This window comes from Chanodichthys erythropterus, chromosome 3 (assembly GCF_024489055.1).
Source record: "Chanodichthys erythropterus isolate Z2021 chromosome 3, ASM2448905v1, whole genome shotgun sequence".
NCBI lineage: Eukaryota > Metazoa > Chordata > Actinopteri > Cypriniformes > Xenocyprididae > Chanodichthys > Chanodichthys erythropterus.
This window is the reverse complement of record NC_090223.1, coordinates 17,952,800-17,976,152: the sequence shown is the minus strand read 5'-3', so window position 1 is coordinate 17,976,152 and position 23,353 is coordinate 17,952,800. Positions and strand designations below refer to the sequence as shown.

Sequence of the window (23,353 nt, the reverse complement as noted above, 5' to 3'; positions counted from 1 at the left end):
CTCATTAAGACTTCAGGAAAAGATGTGCAGGAACAACAGCTGAGATGAACACAAAATGACCACAACCAGAACAGGCAACGTTGGAAAATCCAGTGCATTTATCTTCCTCCTGCGTTCAGAGATTCCTTTTGCTTTATCTGTTTAATACAGATGTTTATTTATTTATTATTACCCATAAGTCTTATTTCCAGTGAAATTGTGCCATGGAACACAGTGATCTATATCTTGGAATTATATATGTGTATATATGGGCCATCATTCTGCAGAATTGGTTCAAAGTCAGAGTTGGAAACGTCTTTTTTTTAAATTATTTTTCCACAAATTTTGTATGTATGCATGTATAATATCCAAGGTACGCATTACTAGTAATTGAGCAGTTACTTGTCATATTGTATTTTCAGAAGGTTTTGGAATATTTTTTCTCTCCCCAAATTTGTCACTACCGAAACACAATCATAAATAATTTAATAAGAAAGATTACATTGACCTATTAAGATTTTGTTTACATCTACCTTACCTATACTTTTTTTTTTTTCCTTTTTTTTTGCTACTTTTTAAAAAGGTTTTCAAAGGTAAATCAATGACAATTACAATTTTAACAATATTTCAAGTGTAATTTCTGAGATTTGTTGTATTTTGAATCTAATCTTTCTTTGTAAAAGGCATAAAGTTTATCATACTGATTTCAAAGTGACGGATTCATTAGTTTGAATAAACATTGAACCAAACACTATCATAACATCTTAGTTGAAAATTCAATATACTTTATTTGTGACAAAACGTCCCGTGTTTCGGTCATGAATGCACATTTTCGGTAGTGACAGTAATGTGTTGATAGCGAACATCACAATACAGAATTTTAACTCGCATACTAAAACATTTTAAAGTACTAATGATTTACATAACTGTACTAAAATTGTGTTTATTTCCCCCAAATAAATGATTGTGTTCCCTTTTGTCACTACCAAAAACAATGATGACATGTTTCGGTCGTGACTGTTTCGGTAGTGACAATTTTAGATACTTTTGAGCCTAACTCAAAAATGATGATTGACACATAGTTGGCTAGCACAGTTCTGAACAGTTGTACACACACAAAAACTACATTTTATGGAATAAAAGTTTGCATATTTTGTTGACTATCATATTATACATCAGGCTTTTATGGCGTCTATGGTATGATACAGTGAGAATATGGAGAGAAAAAAATGCCTAAACTGTGCAAAAATATGCAATTTGGTTCAGGTGTTGATATTTACATGGCTGTTCTGAAAGCTTGTAATGTTAATCAATTACATCTTTTTTTACAGAAAAGCAGATATGCTTAAATATCAGTCAATGTTTAGTTTTATAAAAGCTCTGTAGTTTTGAAACGTATAATGTAATGCAATACAATGGTTATTGAGAGATGAAGTAATAAACACTCATCAAAAGCCTGATAGTCATATTTGAAATATTTTAACAAGAGCAGTTGATGAAAGAGGCGTAGCAAGCTATTATATTTTTATGAAAGAAATGCAAAAAAAAAAAAGAGAGAGAGAGAGATTTATGGATAATCAAGAGTACTTAAGTTGATTCAGTCCAGTTAGTGTTCATCTTGAAATATTGCTAACAATATAAAGGTTATTCATATGTTAACTTTATACAAATCAGTAAAGTTTTCACAGCTACAAGACATATGAACCACAAGCTGAAGGAGGACATTTTTATAATTATACTAAAAGGCTTTAATTTGCTAAAAACATATCAATCAGATGACAGAAGGCATGTAGTAGATTGTGTACAACAGGTTTTTCAGCAAAGTCGATCGTTTCGAGGCCTTAGAAATGTACATATTAAATACAAAACAGCAGGGTTCATAGGGAAGCTTGTAGATTGACAAACAACTTGTCTTCAACAGCACTGAGCAGAAAGTGTTTATGTGAAGACGTGTTAAAGCATGTCTAAGCGTCGACCGCTGTTAACATTAGTAACCTGTCAGGAAAATCAAAGCTCTCAGTCAAAACATCGTAAGGAGACTGATTTCCTTTATTCTGCACTGTTGAAAATCCCAGTGGCCTCTAGTCCTCCGAGCAGCTTCTACAACACAAAGTCTGTTCATTAGTAATGATCAAGCATGTCTGTAATCATCCGTGAGATGTGATCGTTGTTTTCGTGGCCTATTTAAAGTGCAGGGCAGCCGTATTCCCTGATCGGCCTATCAGAGGCACGTTTGGAAGGATAAAAACACCTCAGACATGCATTGCATTGTTCAGTTTGAACATATGGCCCTATATGCAAAGGCCGCAGGGGTTTAATGTATGCTTTCATTTGCATTCATGTTTCCAGGGTAATCAGGAGGCCACCAATCCGGCGGACGCGATGGCCCAGACGTACACCCCGCAGTACGCGCATCCCGCGCAGAACGGCATCCCTGCAGAGTTCAGTGCGACACACGCTCTTCCCACGCAAGACTACGCAGGACAGAACCGAGTCCCGGATCACGGCTTGACGCTCTACACGCCGGCACAGACTCACAGCGATCTGGCCAACGCCGACAGCAACACGCCAGCCATCAGCACCGGAACCAACACAGCAACGGTGCGTTAAACACACAGACAGTGCCGTTTCTATGGAAGCTTGTTTCTAAAATGAAAAAAAAAGACTTTTATATCACAATTTAGACTTTTATCTCGAAATTCCGAGAAAAAAAAAAGACAGAACTGTGGGATATAAACTCTGAATTTTGAGATATAAACTTGCAAGTCTGAGAAGAAAAGTCCAGACAAGACATTTCCAGACATTTTTCTCTCAATTCTGAAAAATAAAATCAGAATTGCAGGACATGAACTTAGAACTGCGAGATAAAAATGAACAATTCTCAGAACTTTTGTTTTCACAATTATATCTCACAGTTCAGACAATTCTGAGTTTATATCTCACAATAAACTTAGAATTGTAAGATATGAACTCAGTATTGCAAGATATAAACTTGGAACTATATAGCAAGAAAAGCGTAAACAAGAAGATTCAAACTTTTTTTTTTCACTCAATTCTGAAAAATTCTGAAACAGTAAAATTGCAAGATATAAACTCACAATTCTGAGAAAAAAGTTAGAATTGTGAGAGATAAACTCACAATTGAATTTCAAGATATAGTCTCAGAATTGAATTGTGAGCTGGGCCGCATTAATGCATGGGCTTACCTGGGCTTAACATGTTGACATGACATCTTTACAGTGTGAAAGCAAATCCACTTTGCATGCACTTCTAAAAGACCGGGACTCACAATAATTGATACGGTAAAACTGACGCCTTTGTTACCGTTCAAATCTGCATCTCATTTCAGAGGCTACGTCCTCTGGAGCTCGCATTTGAAGGCTGCATACATCATTAAGGATGTCTTATTTAAGAAAAGTAACCAAAATAAAATTGATTGTTATTCCTCGTGAGGTGCAAAATGCTGTATTTTCTTTCTTACTTTGTAATCCAATGGTTGTTTTTTTTCTTAAATGAGCCGCCTCAATGAGGTACACTGTAAAAGAAAAAAAAAAAATCTGTAGTCTTTACAAAATAATTTTGCCAGCTGTTGTTGCCAGAATAATTTTGTAAAAAATACAGAAAAAATGGACACTCATTTACAGATCAAATTGTACATTTTACAGTATAATTTATGTTTACATGCAAAATTTGCATGTAAACTAGTAAATCCAAAAATGCACACTACTACTAAAATCTGTTTTGTACCTTTACCATATACTGACAACCACCATAATAATGCAGGTGGTAAAAGAGAAAGCCACATGAAGAATCAGAGTTCATCACAAGTAGCTTTTCCAAGAGCTGAAGTATATACTAATATAAAGAAGGTGCAAATTGTCATTCACGCAAACGCAAAACACCATTATGGTAACCCACAACACTTAAATAATGCAATAAACTTTCATTAAACAACAGAAGATGTAACTTAAAACCCTAATGTACATAATTGATAACAAAAACTATTAAGAAACATGATTATTTAAACAAAATACTTTCAAATGTGGAGTGTCACACACGAAATTGTGGGAACATGAGTTTACAGATTTTGACTGTAAATTATACATTGATTTTGTCTCTTTTACTTATAAAAGTTGTAAAATTTACAGTATTTTACTGTGAAAATTGCATAAATATCTGGTAAGAGCTTTTACAGTTTTTAGTTATAATACGGGAACTTACTGTTAACCTATTTACAATTTTTTTTTCTGTAGCGTTTTTCAATATTTTACTGTTAAAATCACATTCATTTTTTAAAGTCTTCAAATGCAACCTCTGGAGGATGCAGCCTTCGAATTGAGTAGCCTGTAAAAAAAGTTCAGACTATGTGGCAATATGTAGTTCATGCAATGATATTTATATTTTATAACAGACCTATAGATTTGGATGTTTTGGTAATGGCATTTATTCATGCAAAATAAAAGGCTGATAACTTTCACTTTGTGATTTAAGAAGATTGAGTGAATGTAGGTAATAGTTCTGGTGGATCAGGGCCCCCTCAAGAGGTAAAGCCCAGGGGCCCCTTGTAGTCTTAATGCGGCCCTGATTGTGAGATATAAACTCAGAATTGAATTGCGAGATATAAACTCAAAATTCTGAGGAAAAAGTTATAATTGCTAGATATATACTCAGAATTGAATTGCGAGATATAAACTCAGAATTGAATTGCGAGATATAAACTCAGAATTGAATTGCGAGATATGAACTCAGAATTGAATTGTGAGATATAAACTCAGAATTGAATTGTGAGATATAAACTCAGAATTGAATTGCGAGATATAAACTCAGAATTGAATTGTGAGATATAAACTCAGAATTGAATTGCTAGATATGAACTCAGAATTGAATTGTGAGATATAAACTCAGAATTGAATTGTGAGATATAAACTCAGAATTGAATTGCTAGATATATACTCAGAATTGAATTGCTAGATATAAACTCAGAATTGAATTGCGAGATATGAACTCAGAATTGAATTGCGAGATATAAACTCAGAATTGAATTGCTAGATATATACTCAGAATTGAATTGCGAGATATGAACTCAGAATTGAATTGCGAGATATAAACTCAGAATTGAATTGCGAGATATAAACTCAGAATTGAATTGCGAGATATAAACTCAGAATTGAATTGCGAGATATGAACTCAGAATTGAATTGCGAGATATAAACTCAAAATTGAATTGTGAGATATAAACTCAGAATTGAATTGCGAGATATAAACTCATAATTGAATTGTGAGATATAAACTCATAATTGAATTGTGAGATATAAACTCAGAATTGAATTGCGAGATATAAACTCAGAATTGAATTGCGAGATATGAACTCAGAATTGAATTGCGAGATATGAACTCAGAATTGAATTGCGAGATATAAACTCAGAAATGAATTGCGAGATATGAACTCAGAATTGAATTGTGAGATATAAACTCAGAATTGAATTGCGAGATATGACCTCAGAATTGAATTGTGAGATATAAACTCAGAAATGAATTGCGAGATATGAACTCAGAATTGAATTGTGAGATATAAACTCAGAATTGAATTGCGAGATATGACCTCAGAATTGAATTGTGAGATATAAACTCAGAATTGAATTGCGAGATATGAACTCAGAATTGAATTGCGAGATATGAACTCAGAATTGAATTGTGAGATATAAACTCAGAATTGAATTGCGAGATATAAACTCAGAATTGAATTGTGAGATATAAACTCAGAATTGAATTGCGAGATATAAACTCAGAATTGAATTGTGAGATATAAACTCAGAATTGAATTGCGAGATATAAACTCAGAATTGAATTGCGAGATATGAACTCAGAATTGAATTGTGAGATATAAACTCAGAATTGAATTGTGAGATATAAACTCAGAATTGAATTGCTAGATATATACTCAGAATTGAATTGCTAGATATAAACTCAGAATTGAATTGCGAGATATGAACTCAGAATTGAATTGCGAGATATAAACTCAGAATTGAATTGCTAGATATATACTCAGAATTGAATTGCGAGATATGAACTCAGAATTGAATTGCGAGATATAAACTCAGAATTGAATTGCGAGATATAAACTCAGAATTGAATTGCGAGATATGAACTTAGAATTGAATTGCGAGATATAAACTCAAAATTGAATTGTGAGATATAAACTCAGAATTGAATTGCGAGATATAAACTCATAATTGAATTGTGAGATATAAACTCATAATTGAATTGTGAGATATAAACTCAGAATTGAATTGCGAGATATAAACTCAGAATTGAATTGCGAGATATGAACTCAGAATTGAATTGCGAGATATGAACTCAGAATTTAATTGTGAGATATAAACTCAGAATTGAATTGCGAGATATGAACTCAGAATTGAATTGTGAGATATAAACTCAGAATTGAATTGCGAGATATGACCTCAGAATTGAATTGTGAGATATAAACTCAGAATTGAATTGCGAGATATGAACTCAGAATTGAATTGTGAGATATAAACTCAGAATTGAATTGCGAGATATGACCTCAGAATTGAATTGTGAGATATGAACTCAGAATTGAATGGTGAGATATGACCTCAGAATTGAATTGCGAGATATAAACTCAGAATTGAATTGTGAGATATGAACTCAGAATTGAATGGTGAGATATAAACTCAGAATTAAATTGTGAGATATGACCTCAGAATTGAATTGCGAGATATAAACTCAGAATTGAATTGTGAGATATGAACTCAGAATTGAATTGTGAGATATAAACTCAGAATTAAATTGTGAGATATGACCTCAGAATTGAATTGCGAGATATAAACTCAGAATTGAATTGTGAGATATGAACTCAGAATTGAATTGTGAGATATAAACTCAGAATTAAATTGTGAGATATGACCTCAGAATTGAATTGTGAGATATAAACTCAGAATTGAATTGTGAGATATGAACTCAGAATTGAATTGTGAGATATAAACTCATAATTGCGAGATTTAAACTCACAATTCTGGGAAAGAAAATTGTTTTTTCTGTGGAGAAAAAAGGAATTGCGATTCTGAGAAAAGGACAGAATTGAAAAATGTAACCTCAGAATTTTGAGGAAAAAAAGATAGAACTGCAGAATGTAAACTCAAAATTCTTAAAAAAGACAAAATTGCATGATGTAAACTCAGAATTCTAAAAAAAAAAAAAAGAATTGTGAGATGTAAATTCAGAATTCTCTGGGGTGGAAAAAGTCAACATTGCATAATAAACTTGAATTCTAAAAGAGAATTGCAATATGTAATTTGGATTTATAATAAGAGACAGAATTGCAAGATGTAAACTTGGAATTCTCAAGTGGAAAAGGCCAAAATTGCATGATATATACGCAGATTTAAAAATAATATATATATTTATAGAATTACATAATGTAAACTCAGAATTCTAAAAGAGACAGAATTGTAAGATGCAAAAATTTACTGACAATTTCTGAGTGAATTTTTTTTTCAAAGTACATCCTACACCAGTTTTGTTGTGTACATATAATATAAGGTTTTTCAACTAGAGTTAAACTACTGTTTTTATGAAAAGAAGCACTTATACTATCAGTTTTTTTTTTTTTTAAGAAGAAGAAACAAGTGAGAAGAAAACTTTTTTTTCCCCCTGCTGTTCTGTTGAATGTCAGCCTTAGTGTTTGTATTTCTCTGATTTACTCCTGAGATTCACTATAACGGCACTGCTAATGCTTTGCTTTTGAATTATACATTGCTTGTGTTGCTCCTCATTTTTAAGTCGCTTTGTATATGTATTTGTTTAAAAAAACATCTGCTTCCTTTAATTCAAACTAACAGCAGTTATGTTTTCGCTTTTCTGTTTATTTAATGGCTTGCAGTTTTTTGGTTGGTATTAATTAGGTTAAAAATTAAGGTATTATTAATTTCTTTCAAAAAAATAAAAAAAAAATAAAATCTTACTGACCCCAAACTTTTGAAGGTACAGTATCATGATTAATTTATGGTGCAGAATTGGTAAAAAAGTGTCTCTACATGACAGGAGGATGAAAAATAAGAGCAGTTGATGAAACCAGACATTTTGGAGGCCTAGCAAGCTATTATATTTTTATGAAGGAAATGCAGATACATCCAACAAAACATAAGATACCTCTATAAAAAAACAGAAAAGCATTCTATTTGAGGTATTTTTTTCCCTTAGGAATAATAGACACTGATGAATTGTTCAATCAACAAGACCAGGAAGTTGCATAAAGACAATGAATTGTGATTCCATTACAAGAAACTAGTGTCAGATCTCATTCAGTTCACACTAGAAACATCTATTGACATCATTCGATGAACCTGTGTGTCCTGGAACGTCCCGGAGTGGACGGGGTTCATCTCCCATAAGTCATTGCTAAAATATTCACTGATTATTAAGCTATGGAGGAACCTGTGCAAGAAGCCACAGTGTGAGACGGCGTGTTTTGGGAGTACATGCTCCTCTGTCCAAAATAATGAGCAGAGAGAGACCGCTTGACACGACTGTAACGATGTGTCACACTCTGTGCTGTTATAATGACATAATCACTGTCATGTTTCGCTCGCGCAGTATTACTATCTCTCGCTCACAGACAGAGTGACACCAAATAAGTGCCGTGTCTGTTTGCATCATTCCTGCTTCATGCAGTCGGGACATTAATTGATGCTACTGTGACTAAATACCAACACAATTTATTCAGTGCATCGGCCCGCGTGAACACCAATCCTTGCGCAGTTCTTGTATTGTGTTGATGGCATTTGCATTCATTTTAAGGTGTGAATAAGAAGAAAAGCTCAAATGTGTTGAAGATGAAGCGTGTTTGGTAGTGCAGTAATGGTCTTTTGGATTTCTTCTTCCTCTTCTCCTCCTGGCCTGTTTTCTTTATGTCTTCAGAGGAGCATGAACATGGTGTAGCATGAATAATTTAGTGTAGCAGAAAGGTGGACACGCTCGCTAGTTAATCTCGTTCGGTGTATATCTCACTGCTCTGCAGATCGCTCTCTTATAGTCTTTCTGAGGCTGATAAAGGCTCATGGCCATGTCCTTAAACCTTATAATAAATGATTATTGTTCTCATGAAGAGTGTGTCTGATTAAAAGCGCTTCATTGAACATGATGATAAGTGATTCTCAAGAAAAAAAGGAAGGAATGAATGAACATTTATTGAGGTTTATGCTTACAAGGAAAAAAATCAATAGAAAGGACAAACGAAAGAAAGAACAAACTAACTAACGAAATAATGAATGAAATAAAAAGAAAAAGAAAGAAAGAGAGTGAATGAATGAAAGAATGATAGGAAGAAAGAGGAGGAATGAATGAAAGAAATGATGAATGAACAAAGGAAAGAAAGAAATTACAGAGAAAGAAAGAAAGAAAGAAAGAAAGAAAGAAAGAAAGAAAGAAAGAAAGAAAGAACAAGAAAGACAGAAAGAAGGAAATAAACAAAGAGAAAGAAAGAAAGAAAGAAAGAAAGAAAGAAAGAAAGAAAGAAAGAAAGAAAGAAAGAAAGAAAGAAAGAAAGAAAAAGAAAGGATGAATGAAAGTCAGGAAGAAAGGATGAAAATAAAAAAAATGAATGAACAAAAGAACAGATGAAGGAACGAAAGAAATAAAGGATGAAAGAAAGGACGAATGAACAAAAGAAAGGACAAACAAATGAAACGGAGAAAAGATGAACAAACAAAAGAAAAAGGGATGAATGAAGGAAAAAATGAACAAATGAAAGGAAGAAAGAAAGGATGAACAAGAAAGAAAGGATGAAAAGGGGATTAACGAACAAGAAAGAAAATAAGAAAGGATGAATGAACAAAAGATAAAAAGGAAGAAAGAAAGAATGAAGGAAGAAAGGATGAACAAATGAAAGAAATAAAGGAAGAAAGAAAGGATGAACAAACAAAACAAAGAAAAGGATGAATAAAAGAAAAAGAGAAGGAATGAAAGAAAGAAAGAAAAAGTTGTATAAACTAAAGTATGTGTTTTAATATTCTTTATAAATATTTTTATAATTTATGATTTCTTAAAATCAATTATTCAATCTCAAGTTAAAGTGAAATTAAAATCAGTGTTTCTGTGCTTTTTTATTCACAGCAACAGGTTTATGCTTTCAACTAAGAAAACAACTTGAAAGAAAGAAAGAAAGAAAGAAAGAAAGAAAGAAAGAAAGAAAGAAAGAAAGAAAGAAAGAAAGAAAGAAAGAAAGAAAGAAAGAAAGAAAGAAAGAAGATTCTCCGACATTACCCTCACGGGTCCCCCGAGGGGCGAGCGTCCGCTCATTACCCAGGCTGCAGTGAGGGCGGGTGGGGGAGGCCGGGGTTGGTGGCCCCGTCTTCACCTGGAGCCCGAGAGCGATTGAATCAGACAGCTGTCAGTGAGAACACTGCGTGTCAGTGCGCAGGCGAGAGCCATAAAAGAGCACAAACGAGCGTCGTTACTGCAGGGACAGTGATTATGATAATGGCAACAATAAAGCCCATGGTCGTTATGGCGGTGATGATGATGATGATGATGATGATGCTGGGGTGATTAATGCCGGGAGATAAATGAGAATGATGTATCACACTCCTCCCTGCAGTGGAACAGCACATCGAGAGAGTGTGTAATGAATTACGTTCTGCATGTGTCTGCATGAACATACATGTGATCATAAATCACGCACTGCATGATTCCACGCTCACGCCAGGCTGTGTTCTGCATAAACTACAAGGTGACTGTCACAAAACTTGTTAAGAATGTGTTCGGGTCAAAATCAAAAGGAAAAATAAGAAATTATGTTTTGCTTGAAGAAAAAGAATTCTTAAAATTATTTACATGATCATTAAGCATATTCCCCCAGTTCTCATTTCCGTAATGCAAAAGAAAAGAAGAAATGTATTAAATTTTTTTATTATTATTATTTAAATTAAAGGGGACCTGTTTTGCAAAATTCACTTTTACGTGATGTTTGAATGTAAATATGTACACCATAATGGTTAAAAGTCCACCCACTCCTTTTTTAATCCCCATAAATCATAAGCAGTGTCACAGAATAAGCTGTTTTCAGATTCTATGCAATTGCTTAGGCCCCGCCCACGACTGCTGATGGACTCTGCCCTATTAGCTTAGCTCCTCCCCTGAGTGAGCTGGACACAGTCCGCCATGTTTATCTCCTCACCGAAGCATTTAACAACAGCATTCAAGGAAGAAATGCATTCTTATTAAAGCTACAAAAGTGATTTTCTGTTTTTCTTTTGTTGTTTGATTCATATTAACAGCATATACAGTAGTAGGTACACATGCGATTTCTTTACTTGCTGTTTACGTTCACAGACAAAACCAGCTGTGTTTATGTGAACTTTGTGTTTTTAACAGTTTAAATGCAATAGGATACGAAAGAGAAATTAGTTTAATACTCACACGATCTGACAGGCAGCTTTCTGTGCGCGTGCTTCAAAAAATCAGAAGTTTAGGTTGATATGGCTTTAAAACGCATGCAGATAATAAACTTCCATGATGATGATGAAGAACTGCAATGTCACGTGAGCATGACTGCAATAGAGATGACTAACAAAAACTGAAACATCTGTTTGGTTTGAGGCAACAGCTGTAAAGGCTCCGCCATCTCCTGGAAAGTGGGGTGGGGAGCAGCAGCTCATTTGCATTTAAAGATACATAAATAGCATGTTTTTCCTTCCACTCAGGCTGCACAATTAATCAAAGTTCTAATCGTGATTACGAATGCTACGATTACGTAATTATTCATATGCGCGATTACATCCAAAAATATCCACGTACATTATTATGTGTGTTTAAGAGGTGTGTTTAGAGCATGTGATGTTGTGAGAGTCGAATCACAACTACTTCAGAGTGTAAAAGGTCTAACCCAGCATAAAAGGTGCACTGATTGGTCGAACAAACGCGAAACATCAGCACCCGCCATTTTTAAAAAGCCGTGTACACGGCTTTTTAAAAATGGCGGGTGCTGATGTTTCGCGTTTGTTACAAACATGGAAAACAATGATAGACGGACTGCTCAGCCCTACGATAAGAAGACAATGCAGTGCGACTTTGAGCAGAACAAGCAAAACATGATTATGTATTTCTGCTCAGCTAGCTTCATTGAACATCAACCACTGAAGATGGAGAATGCGAGCACTGTGTAGTCAGGCTCTGGCTGAACTGTTCTCAGCGCCGTCAAAATAAAAGTCTGCTGTGCCTTCAAAATAAAAGTCATAGCAACAAGTGCAGTTTACGTCACTTCAGAGTTCCTACTGCTGGTGCGAATGAAACCAGGAAAATGGCCCTAGGGGAACATTAGTTCTTGGGGAAGCACCCTGGTGGCTAGTTCCTATAACATTCTAGAACAACATGGTGCGAAAGCCCCTATTATTATTACATGCGTATGTTTATTTAGTTATTTATTTAAAGAAGAATCCAAACCAATGTATAGTTGACATTTGAGGCTCAATGCTGTAGAAAAGCAATACAAAAATTCAAAAGTGTTTTCAGCATTTTTTTTTTTTTTTTGGCATGCAGTTGCTTCAAACAATGGTATAAAGCTATTCAAAACATAATTCAATGTAATTAATAATCGCAATTACAATTTCAAGGTAATAATCAACAAATATGATTTTTGTCATAATCGTGCAGCCCTACCTTCCACTGAAAAATGGGCTTTTACAACATGCCATAATAAATTATCTGTGGGGTATTTTGAGCTGGAACTTCACAGACATATTCGGGAGAAACCAGAGACTTATATTACATCTTGTAAAAAGGTGCATAATAGGTCACCTTTAAAACTTATATGTAGTGTAGTATTTGTTATATGCCATTAAGTAATTTTTAGTAAATTTTATGACATAACTGTTAATGAATAATTAACGTCGCACACCTGTAGGTGATAGATAGGTGCGTAGGAAAGAAGACCGGTATAGTCAAAATATGAAAAAACAAAAAAATGAATCCTGCACACTATCAACTTGCAAAACAATAAAAAAGACACTTTAATGGAGTTTGAATACAATGTTTATGCCTGATGAAGATCTTACGATCGAAACGTTGCTAATAAAGTGTCTTTTTTATTGTTTTGCAAGTTGATAGTGTGTGGGATTCATTTTTTTGTTTTTTCATGACATAACTGTAAAAAAAAAAGACTCTTACAGCAATGGGAAGATAATGAGAATCATCGCTGAGAACTATAAAGAAACATATGCATTACAGTAATGCAAATTTGCGGTGAAAATTTTCTAGTTCAGGCATGAAACTCTAGATGGTACAGGCTGAAGGTCCTTTACATGCAGTCAGCAAGCAGTCACATCATTACCGCATGGCACAAGCTGATGGGCCTCTGCTGATCCTGCAGCCAATGAGATTGAATGCAGTTTTTCATTGAATAATGACTTAAATTTGACTCTGTTCCTCTCCTACATATGAAGTTTCAATAGTTTTTTTTTTTCAAAGCTATGCAATAGAAGAGCTATTTTTGGTTCCCCAAATAATCTTTCAGTCAACTGTTCCTAAAAGAACCATTTTTCTGTTTTTCCTGAAGAGTTCTTAAAACAGCCTAACCATTTTTTCTTAGTGTGAGGGAAAAAATCTAAAGAACCTTTTGTGTGGAATGGAGAGATTCCACAGATGTTAAAGGTTCATGGAAGCATCAATGACAATAAAGAACCTTTATTTTTTAAGAGTGTAAGCAATTGCACTTGCAATATATCTAGCAATATATCTTACAGGATACTTTTATGTTTTCGTGAGATTCACCAAATCACTTTTCGAACTGTGACTGCATGTGTTTGTGCGAGTGCTGTATGTGTGTGTTTGTCTCCATTATGAGCTGATGCAATAATGTTGGTGCTCTGTGTTGATGTTTTGATGAAGCCCATGATGCTCTGGGGAGATTTGTTGATGTTGTTGCTGTTGTGTGTGAGTGAGTGTGTACATGTGTGTGTGTTTGAATGAATCTGAACATTTTTTACCTCAATGATGACATTCTGATGACATGCTGCTGTAAGCGAGCACATGAAAATGTGTGTGTGTGTGTGTGTCGTTCTGCTCGACTGAGCTAGCGTAGAGAGAGAAAACATCTGTCACATGCGTCTGAAGTTTCATTTGTGGCGGATCATCAACATAATGATGGAAACAACAAGCCAATGGCCTGAGTGTGAGTGTGTTTGCCGGATATTTGTCAGTATATCTTGTGTGTTTGGGCTCCTCAGACAGTAACAGGTGGAGATTAATAATCGTATCGTAGATGCATGACCTCAGGTAGGCCACCATAACTCAACGTCTGTTTATCCGCGTGCCACTGAAATGAAAAATTATAGCCGCGGATAAGTAGGCTAACTTACTATCCTTCATTTGTTTGTTTTTTTTTCTTCACTGTGAGTCTAACCTGTGGCTATGTGCACTAATGAATGGATGGCTCTTTTGTCTTTGTTTTTCTCGGACAGACGGAAGATGTGACGCAAACAGAAGTTTCCCAGCAGGTGCCACATTCAGACTCCACGGAAAAACAGCAGCCCAAGAGGTTACACGTCTCCAACATCCCCTTCCGCTTCCGGGACCCAGATTTACGGCAAATGTTTGGGGTGAGTCCATGCACTAATGTACGTGTTTCGTCGCCTGGAGATTCCTGCTTTGTCTGTGAGAGAAGTGCTCTTAAATGCAATGAATCATTAATATCAAGGCCCGTTCACACCAAGGACAATATCTATAACAATAACGGTAAAGACATAGTTTTAAAAATTATTTTAGCAGAGTCCACAGCACAACTATAACGATAACAGAGGGACTATATCATTGGAATCACTTTCAGAATAATTTTTTCCCAGTTGATGAATGATAAAACAGCCAATCAGAATCCGTCCTGCTTTAAGAGTGTAAGCATTTAAAGTGACAGACGACAAAACTGCAGCGTGCACTTAGAATAAACAGAATGATATTGTGCGTTGGTGTGGATGCTAATATAGTTATTAGGGGTGTAACGGTACACCCCTAATAGCTATATTAGTATATTAATAACTAGATTAATATATAGGCTAATATAGTGTATATTCAGTATATTCAGTAGTATAGTGTATAATCAGAAAGCGTGGACAAAACAGTCACTCTTTGTAAACTGTTCAATGCGAGTGCCGTATGCTCAATGTCCAGTCGCCGTCATCACCCGGGTGTTGATAGCGCACGAGCGCAGGTGAGACCTGAACAGCACACGTTGCTATCTGTGTTTAAACTAACTCATTTAAGCCTTGCTGATTTTAACCTTCAAGAACAAGACGCGAAAGAGAACTCGCACGCGATGGTGAGAAGATTTGTGTGCGCTCATCCGAAGCGCGCACACGCTTATTCCAGTCAGCGCGTAAATACTGAGTTCTCTTTCAAGTCTTGCGCTTCAGCGGACAAATTCATACAAAAATGATGCCCATCTTAGCGAGTATCCTGGCAAACATAGTCGGTTATGTCTTAAGTGAACGTATATTAGTCGAGAAAGACAGCGCATGTGTAACAGTATATGTACTGGATTGTGCATGTCTTAAAGGGAAAACGACTATTCCTGCTGCCTGTTTTTAATGTTAAATCAAACAACAAATAACAAAGAAATCACTCACTGCTCTTGACTGAATAGTTTTTGTAACTTCAATAATGATTAATCTTTATTTATTTTATACAGTAAAGATAATATGCAGTGATATTTTATATTTGATTACTTTATCCATTTTCTGTGCGAGAAAACTACTGTAAGATACCTGAAAAACCTGAAAAGCACTATTCCTGGATCTGTTTTTTCGCTCTTCTTTATTCTTTTTCATGTATTATAGAAGTATCGGATCGGGACTCGGTATCGGTAGATACTCAAAATCAAATGACTCGGACTCGAGGGCAAAAAAACGTGATCGGGACATCCCTAGTGTATAAATTTAGCAAAAGAGTTTATTTGTCTGGCGAATTAACAAGCTGTGGACTTGCCTGAGGTAAATGCTATGAGACACAGATTCAAGCTGTTTTATTGACATCTTTCCACTGCTGAAATACTCGTTGAGCGATTGTTAATGCGAGATATTATATTTTAGTAAGTTGTACTGTATCTTTCAACATACCTTCAGATGTTCATTCATGTTTATTCTATAACTATTAATACAGAGGAAGTCATGATCGCGTTCACTCGTGTTTCGCACTCCCTCTTGAAATGAGGCGCCTCTACAGTGATCTGTCACGCCACATTTGTTTTGTTTGAATTTTATGATAAAATGGGATATAAAATTTAGCTCATTGCAAGGGAAATGTGTGATAAACATCTTAGTATTTTTATCTTGTTTTCTATTACAAATATCTAAACATTCTTAAATCAACATGCATTTACTTGAGATACAAAATGACAAGATATTGGGCACTATAATACACTCGATGCAAGTGTTTTTTGCTAGTTTCGCAGTTATCATTTTCACATCCAGTGCCACGCTGTTTAATGCATTTGCACCCATTTGTGCTCCCATGGGTGTGCTGGTCTGAAAACTAGGTGTGTTCAGGTGCATTGTTAGCGTGTTGCTATTTTGAGCAAACTGAAAACAACTGTGCCATTGACCAACTGAAACCTGGTCTAAAGTCAATGGCATAGTATTTTTTTGTTATTTAAAGGGCTTGTTAATAATGTGCACCTTTATGCGAGTGCACATCGCGCATACACTGCTTGTTACGACGCACAGCAGCACATAAAGCATGCCAAATATTAAAAAGAAAAAAGTTCAGTCTTTCCACTTGCAAATTCCTCCATGTAAATAGCGAATCCACCATGGCACGAGCACAACTGGCCTTTAAAGGGAATGGGAGATGAGACTGTGATTGGTTTATTGCATGTTATGCCCAAAACACACCTGTGACTCATTAGGAGACTAGGTACAACCCTTTTTGCCTACCATTTCCGTCATTAAACTAGCAAAAGTGGATTCGGACATGCCCTAAGTGCACCTGCGCCGTACATTTTACATGTGCTTACATCTTTTTTCGTACTTTTTTCATGTGCTTTACATCTGCCAATGGGTTGAGAGAAATAACTTTGATTTCCCTTTTGTTAAAATGTATTTTTCTGACCCCATTGGCAGATTTTTTTTTCTTGTTTTAGGCATAAACTCACTTCATTCTGCTGTTTTTTTTTTTTTTTTTTTTTTTTTTTTGTTCAGAAAAAATAAACATATCTTAAGCCGTTTTGCTTATTCTCAAGTAAATATATCTTGATTTAAACATTTGGACAAAAATGCCATGTCGGAGAGAAACATGAAAGAAACATTCCCACTCTCTGAATATCCAAATTACATTTACTGTTCTCGCCTGCGGGGTAAATCAGATGATTACAGGCTTACTAAATGCACAGACACTGTGTGCGCTGATTCCTTCTTATTTGCTAAAAATCATCTCAATCATCTTAATGACCCGTCAGCAGCAGGCTGGCCAGAAAAGCTGCTTTAAACAGCGCTCATTTGTTTGGGCCGGTGTCGGCCAGTGGCTCTGTGGAAAAGATGATGTTAATTACAGCACAGACCTCCATGTAGCTGTATAAATTACATACAACATGGTCTGTTTCCCCCATCATGCTCTGTGATAGCTGGATTATTGTTCTCAGAGGCTGCCAGGTCTGTGTGCGCCAAATCAGCTCAGTAATTAACTCGCAGTCATTGTGTATAGGTGGTCCGGAGATATATGATGTGAACTCTGTATGGATGCCACAGACAATATGGACAACTAGGGATGTTTGTTTAATCATTATTAACCAAGCTGGCATCAGGGGCCTCTCTGAACCTTTTGTTTTTGTCCTGTGAAAGGAATCTTTTTGAAGACACACTTGCAAGTGGATAAATTTGGAAACACCAGTATTGACTGTGAATGTAGTATTGACTGTGAAAATGATGATGATGAAACGATGATGTTCTCATTCAAAGCTTTAAGAATCCTTTAAAAAATCTGTATTTTTAAAGCAAACATTTTATTAAAAAATATTTTTGTATTTATTGAAACTTGTATATAATGCAAAACATTGTACTTCAGCAAAACTAGTCGCCACCTCATACATTTATATGATTTTTAAACCAAACAAACCACTTTTATGATTTATTTTCTCACAAAGTGTGTTGGTCCATTAATGTTTGATAAAAGCATATATATTTTTCTGCAGTCATACACTATGTGAGTAGTGGAAAGCACACTTTCTTTACGGTGTGCCCCATTGTAACACATTGAGACGTAATAAGCTCCATCTGCCCGCCGCGGACTGAAGTAAGCCTCGCTAATGACTCGCTGCCACGCTAACAAAGCTTGGCGGCGTTGATTAGCCTCATGGCTAATGGAGATTTAGCCTGTGGTGAGCAGGGCCGAAGGTTTACTTTGCCAAGAGAAAGCAGTGTAGCTAATTAGCTGCTTGGCTAACGGAGAGTCTACGCTAAATGAGTGGGGCGTCAGGTTAGCGTCGCAGGCTAAAGCACTGGAGTCTGGGAGTCGCTAATGAGTGCAGAAGCACGGGGCTCATTATCCGGAGCCGAGTGGTTTATTACTGAGGATGTCCATATGGAAATGTGAGGTAGGAGAGAGCGTTCCTGGAAGTAAAACCCCCGGCTTTGTTGGCTTTAGGGCTGTTTCTTCTTCCTCTCTGCCTGTGGGCCTCAAGGGCTGTTGGGAATTTCTCTCGCAGGGGGCCTTTACCTTCATCTCCAGCTTTCCCGCTGCGCAGACGCTATGTTAGCATTCCACCTGCGGCTCTACTCTTTTAAGAGATGGAATTAAAGATCTGCTTAAATCTGAGCAGCGAACAAGTCTTCATCGGTATGGAGTCCACTCGCATTAAAGAAAACCCCACCAATCAGAGCACTTCAAAAGACACAGTTCGTGCCGAAACTGCCTTCAATACTGCTTTGGTTTGCAGAATACAGCATGAGCTTTTTTGGCAGGGTACTTTGTGCATAATTCCCTGCTGGAAAACCCAGCTAATCCAGCTTCTGAAGGAGACTGGTTTTACTCGGGCCATTCAGAATTGAATTGAGAATGCCTTTTAAATTCCAATTCAATTATTGCATATGAATTGAGGTTCCAAACATGATGCAGAATTGCTATTATCTTCAAATGAATTGAAATGGTCTTCTTTTTTTTTAACTAGAAATTAACTAGAAAATAAACTTGACAATGGCTTAAAAATATTGTACACTGGCCTTTAAAAATTTAATTTAGAATGCCTTTTAAATTTCTGAATATGAATTGAGGTTTTTCGAATAAATTGAAATTCAAAGAACTTCATTTTCAAAGTCATTTTAACTAGAAAAGCAAGCTCAAGAAAGCACACATTTTCTGAAAATGTACTTTCCTTTGCATTATTTCTCATTTACTTCAAAATTCATTACTAAAATATTTTTGCCATGTGTCTCTATCATTGTTACATACACTATTAGGTTTTAACAGTTAGTGCAAACATTTTCCCTTACTTAATTTTAGCTTGAATAACATCAAAATCTTGCACTGAACAACACTATACTGAAATAGCACACCGCAGGTCATGTGACAAGGGCCAACCGATGAGCTTCGGCCTTTCCGTAACAACACCGAAAGCTCAGCCAAACAGCTGATCATCGCTGTACAGTGTGGGTTTTTATTTCTCATCCGTAAATGGCCTACGGGCCGGCAGTTTGAGACCACTGGCCTACATAGTTCTACTAAAATCTCCATTCTACGCAAGCTTCCATTATAGTATTGTCCAATGACAAACTGTGAAAGTATAGAAAACTGTTTGTCATATTTCTTATAACTGTCAAGCACAACTAATTATTAGGGGAGTGATGAGACAGGTAGCTCACGAGACGAGGTTGTGTTCACGAGAACGAGATGAAGAGATTTTTACACAGTATTTTTAAGAAATCCTCAATGGCGAAATACAAGAAAAATTCTTTGTATTCTACAAGATAAGACATTTATCAGACGCTTAGGCTCTGTCGGCAACAAATTCTCCACCATGGTCTTGTCAGTCATCTCGTCACTTACTCTCGTCATGTGATCAGATTCCTGATGCACTACGCATGACTCCTTTAGATCTTTAGATGAGCTGGATGGGATTGAAGTGACTGCTATCCAACTGAATGAAATGGTTTTTATTTCTATAAAAAGCAAAATGACAGTGGAGGCATAAGGTAAATGTAGTGGTGGCATATTCTATCCTAATTTCACCCTCACACGGCTTTTCACCTCAACAAGAAATCTCCTCATATTTTAGTCTCGCGAGATCCCATGGCATGAGATCTCATTACATCAGAAAACCTCAAACAACAGACTTAGATGGAAAAACCTCACCTGATAGACCTCACACCAGAGACTTCAGATACATGACATTAGAAACCTCACACAACAGACTTATACTAAAAAATTTTCATGCGAGCCATGCTCTATTTCGAACTAAACTGCCAATGTGAAAGCCCCCTAAATACAGAGCCCATTGTGCAAAGTCCATTGCGATTTAGTAAATTCCTCTTCCTGTCATTCCATTTCAACTTCCTGTGGGGTGTGGCCAATTCAAATCATATTCACACTGATTCATTGAAAAGGAGCCAAATCTTCAATGCGGAGTTTTGCACAGTCCTCTGCTAAATTACTAAGTGCTTCCTTCCCTGCGACACTGTGCTAAGGTTTTTACTGCACGTATACATGAGAAACTCCCACCACAGGGGGTATCTGAGCATGCTCAGTAGAGAAGACCACTTCCCCTACTGTATGCAACTTTCCTACCAAACTAATTAATCTCTATCATTGGTCCATTAGGCCTGGTTAAAACAATTAGCATCTGCGGCACGCTAGCAAGGGAAAACCCCACCATACAACACAGAGCTCATGCTGGGGAGTTAATGTGTTTGTGTGTGTCTCTGATTGAGCCCTCTGCAGAATGTGCATTCATTTGAATAAATTGATAGATTTCAGCCTACAGTTTCACACAGATGCTGATTGGATGAGCAGTGATATTAAGCTGTTGCAGCTGTAGCACAAACAGAACGACGATGAGCACAGAGTCATCAGAGTGTTTCTTGAATGTTATTGCACGTGTTCTGCTCAGTATCAGGTTCGTTTCAGATGTTTCTCCTAAAATTCATTTGGTGAAATAAAACTAGAGCTATAGAGTTGTTCAAATAAATGTGAGAGCAGCTTGTGATGTTTGAGTTCACATTGAGATTTCTATGGTAGACTTTGGTATCTGAGCACAGTTTGAGACATTGTTGAGATCTCTCTTGAAATTTTAGAGGAGACATAAGTGAGATTACTGGGGTCTTTTTTTCAGGAGGAACATTCAATTTTCCTTTTCACTTTGAGTGTTTCTGGATCTTCTGCTGAGAATTTGACGAGAACTTTTTGAGTTCCTATTGAGATCTCTGACTTTTAATTGCAGACTTTCATAAATTTGCAAATCTGACCACAGTTTAAGACATTGTTGATATCTCTTCTGAAACTCAAGAGGAGTAATATAAGATTTCTTGGGTCTTTTCCTCAAGAGAAACATATGAGATACAGAATACTTTTTCAAAAGTCTCAATTTAATCTCATTAAAAACTAGGAGAAACAATTGAGGCAATAAAGAGATCTCATTTGTGGTTTTTCTGTCCAGTTTGAGTGTTTCTATGTCTTATGCAGCGAGATCAGTGATCAGATGAAATATTTTTGCTCAGGAGACTCAAAGGTGTTCACTGTTATGTCTCAGTGTCATCTCAGATTATTCTCCTAAAATCTGTTTGGAGATAGAAAAAGTAGATAGCAGCCAAATTAATTGATCTTGAGAGAATTTGATGAGAAATATCTGAGTTCCTATTGAGATCTCTGACTTTTAATTACAGACTTTCGTATATTGGCAAATCTGAGAAGAGTTTGAGACAGTTGAGATCTCTTCTGAAACTCAAGGTGAGAAATGTACAATTTCTGGGTTCTTTTTCTCAAGAGAAACATATGGAGGGCTTCAGCCCCTGCCCCCTTGATTGTGAAAGTTCCCTTTGCGGACGCATCGTGGTGACCCTGCGTTCCCGTCCCCCCAATTTCTACTGAGAGGCACCCCCCCCCCCCAAACATGGTCCCAACCCCCAACTGTTATGTCTCAGTATTATCTCAAATGGTTCTTTGATCTTGAGAGAATTTGATGAGAAACATTTGAGTTTCTATTGAGATCTGACTTTTGTTTGCAGACTTTCTTATCTTGGCAAATCTAAGAAGAGTTTGAGACATTGTTGACATTGTTCTCTTCTGAAACTCTAGAGGAGACAAATGTTTACTGGGGTCTTTTTCTCAGGTGAAAAATCTGAGAAGCAGAATCTTTTGCAAATGTTTCCACTTCATTTAATCTCATTGCTGTCTAGAAGAAAAACAATTGAGATTTCATGTGTGATTTTTCTTTCCTAAGGGCAGAGCTGTTAATGAAGATGAAGGCTTCCCGAATCTTTGCATCTCATGTCTAGCGACTTTTTCCCGACCTCTCCTCAGAGTCTGAAGCTCAGACAAATGGCTAATTAACATTAGCTCATAATCTGACTAGCGTTGACCCCGTAACACCGTCCATTCATCCTTTTTTCTAGTCAGTCTCTGTAGACAACAGCGCCTGCTCTTGATCCTATTAGCACTTTCAGCATCGTCTCTCTCCACCCAGCACGGCACTCGTAGAGGTTTTATTTTCTACCGCAGTGGCCAAATGATGGCGATGCAGCATGCTTGACAGGGTAATTACTTTTAATGAAATAATACGACCATCACAGGCATCAATTAAAAGCCGTGCTCATTAGAGGGGTTTGCGCTCATCCCTCATCCCTCCGTTTTCTAACGATCCAAACAGCACGAAAGCTAAATCGAAGATTGGTGAACGTTTCCCCCCTTGGGAGCAATGGCACACAACAAAAACAAGAGAGAAAGAGAGGAAGACAGAGAAGAAAGGGAGCTTGTCAGCAGTGAAAGAGAAAAAAACTGACTGTACACACACATAGTTCTGTTTATCTTTATAATAATACAATAAAATGTGGGCATAATTAAATGACCCGTTTTGCTTGTTCTTTTTTATCTCTCAGAGATATTCTCACGCCTCTGCTAAGACCTCACTCCAGGGACTCCAGATATATCACATTAGAAACCTCACACAACACGCTTAGGCTGAAAAACCTCACCTGATAGACCGCAAGCCAGAGACCTCACTTCCAAAACATTACATTAGAAACCTCACACAACACGCTTAGACTGAAAAACTTCACCTGATAGACCTCACGGCAGAGACCTCACTCCAAAAACATCACATTAGAAACCTCACACAACACACTTAGACTGAAAAACTTCACCTGATAGACCTCACGCCAGAGAC

At 36.4% G+C, this 23,353-nt stretch overlaps 1 protein-coding gene across 3 annotated transcripts in view; it reads left to right on the top strand.

Annotated features, from left to right (window-relative positions):
• Nucleotides 1–23,353, top strand: part of rbfox3b (RNA binding fox-1 homolog 3b) — a 228,621-nt gene that overhangs the window by 170,430 nt on the left and 34,838 nt on the right. For all 3 annotated transcript variants that reach the window (XM_067381224.1, XM_067381223.1, XM_067381225.1), the window contains 2 exons: nucleotides 2,329–2,580; nucleotides 14,457–14,594. In XM_067381224.1, coding sequence (XP_067237325.1) covers nucleotides 2,329–2,580; nucleotides 14,457–14,594 — 390 coding nt within the window. The remainder of the gene's footprint in view (nucleotides 1–2,328; nucleotides 2,581–14,456; nucleotides 14,595–23,353) is intronic.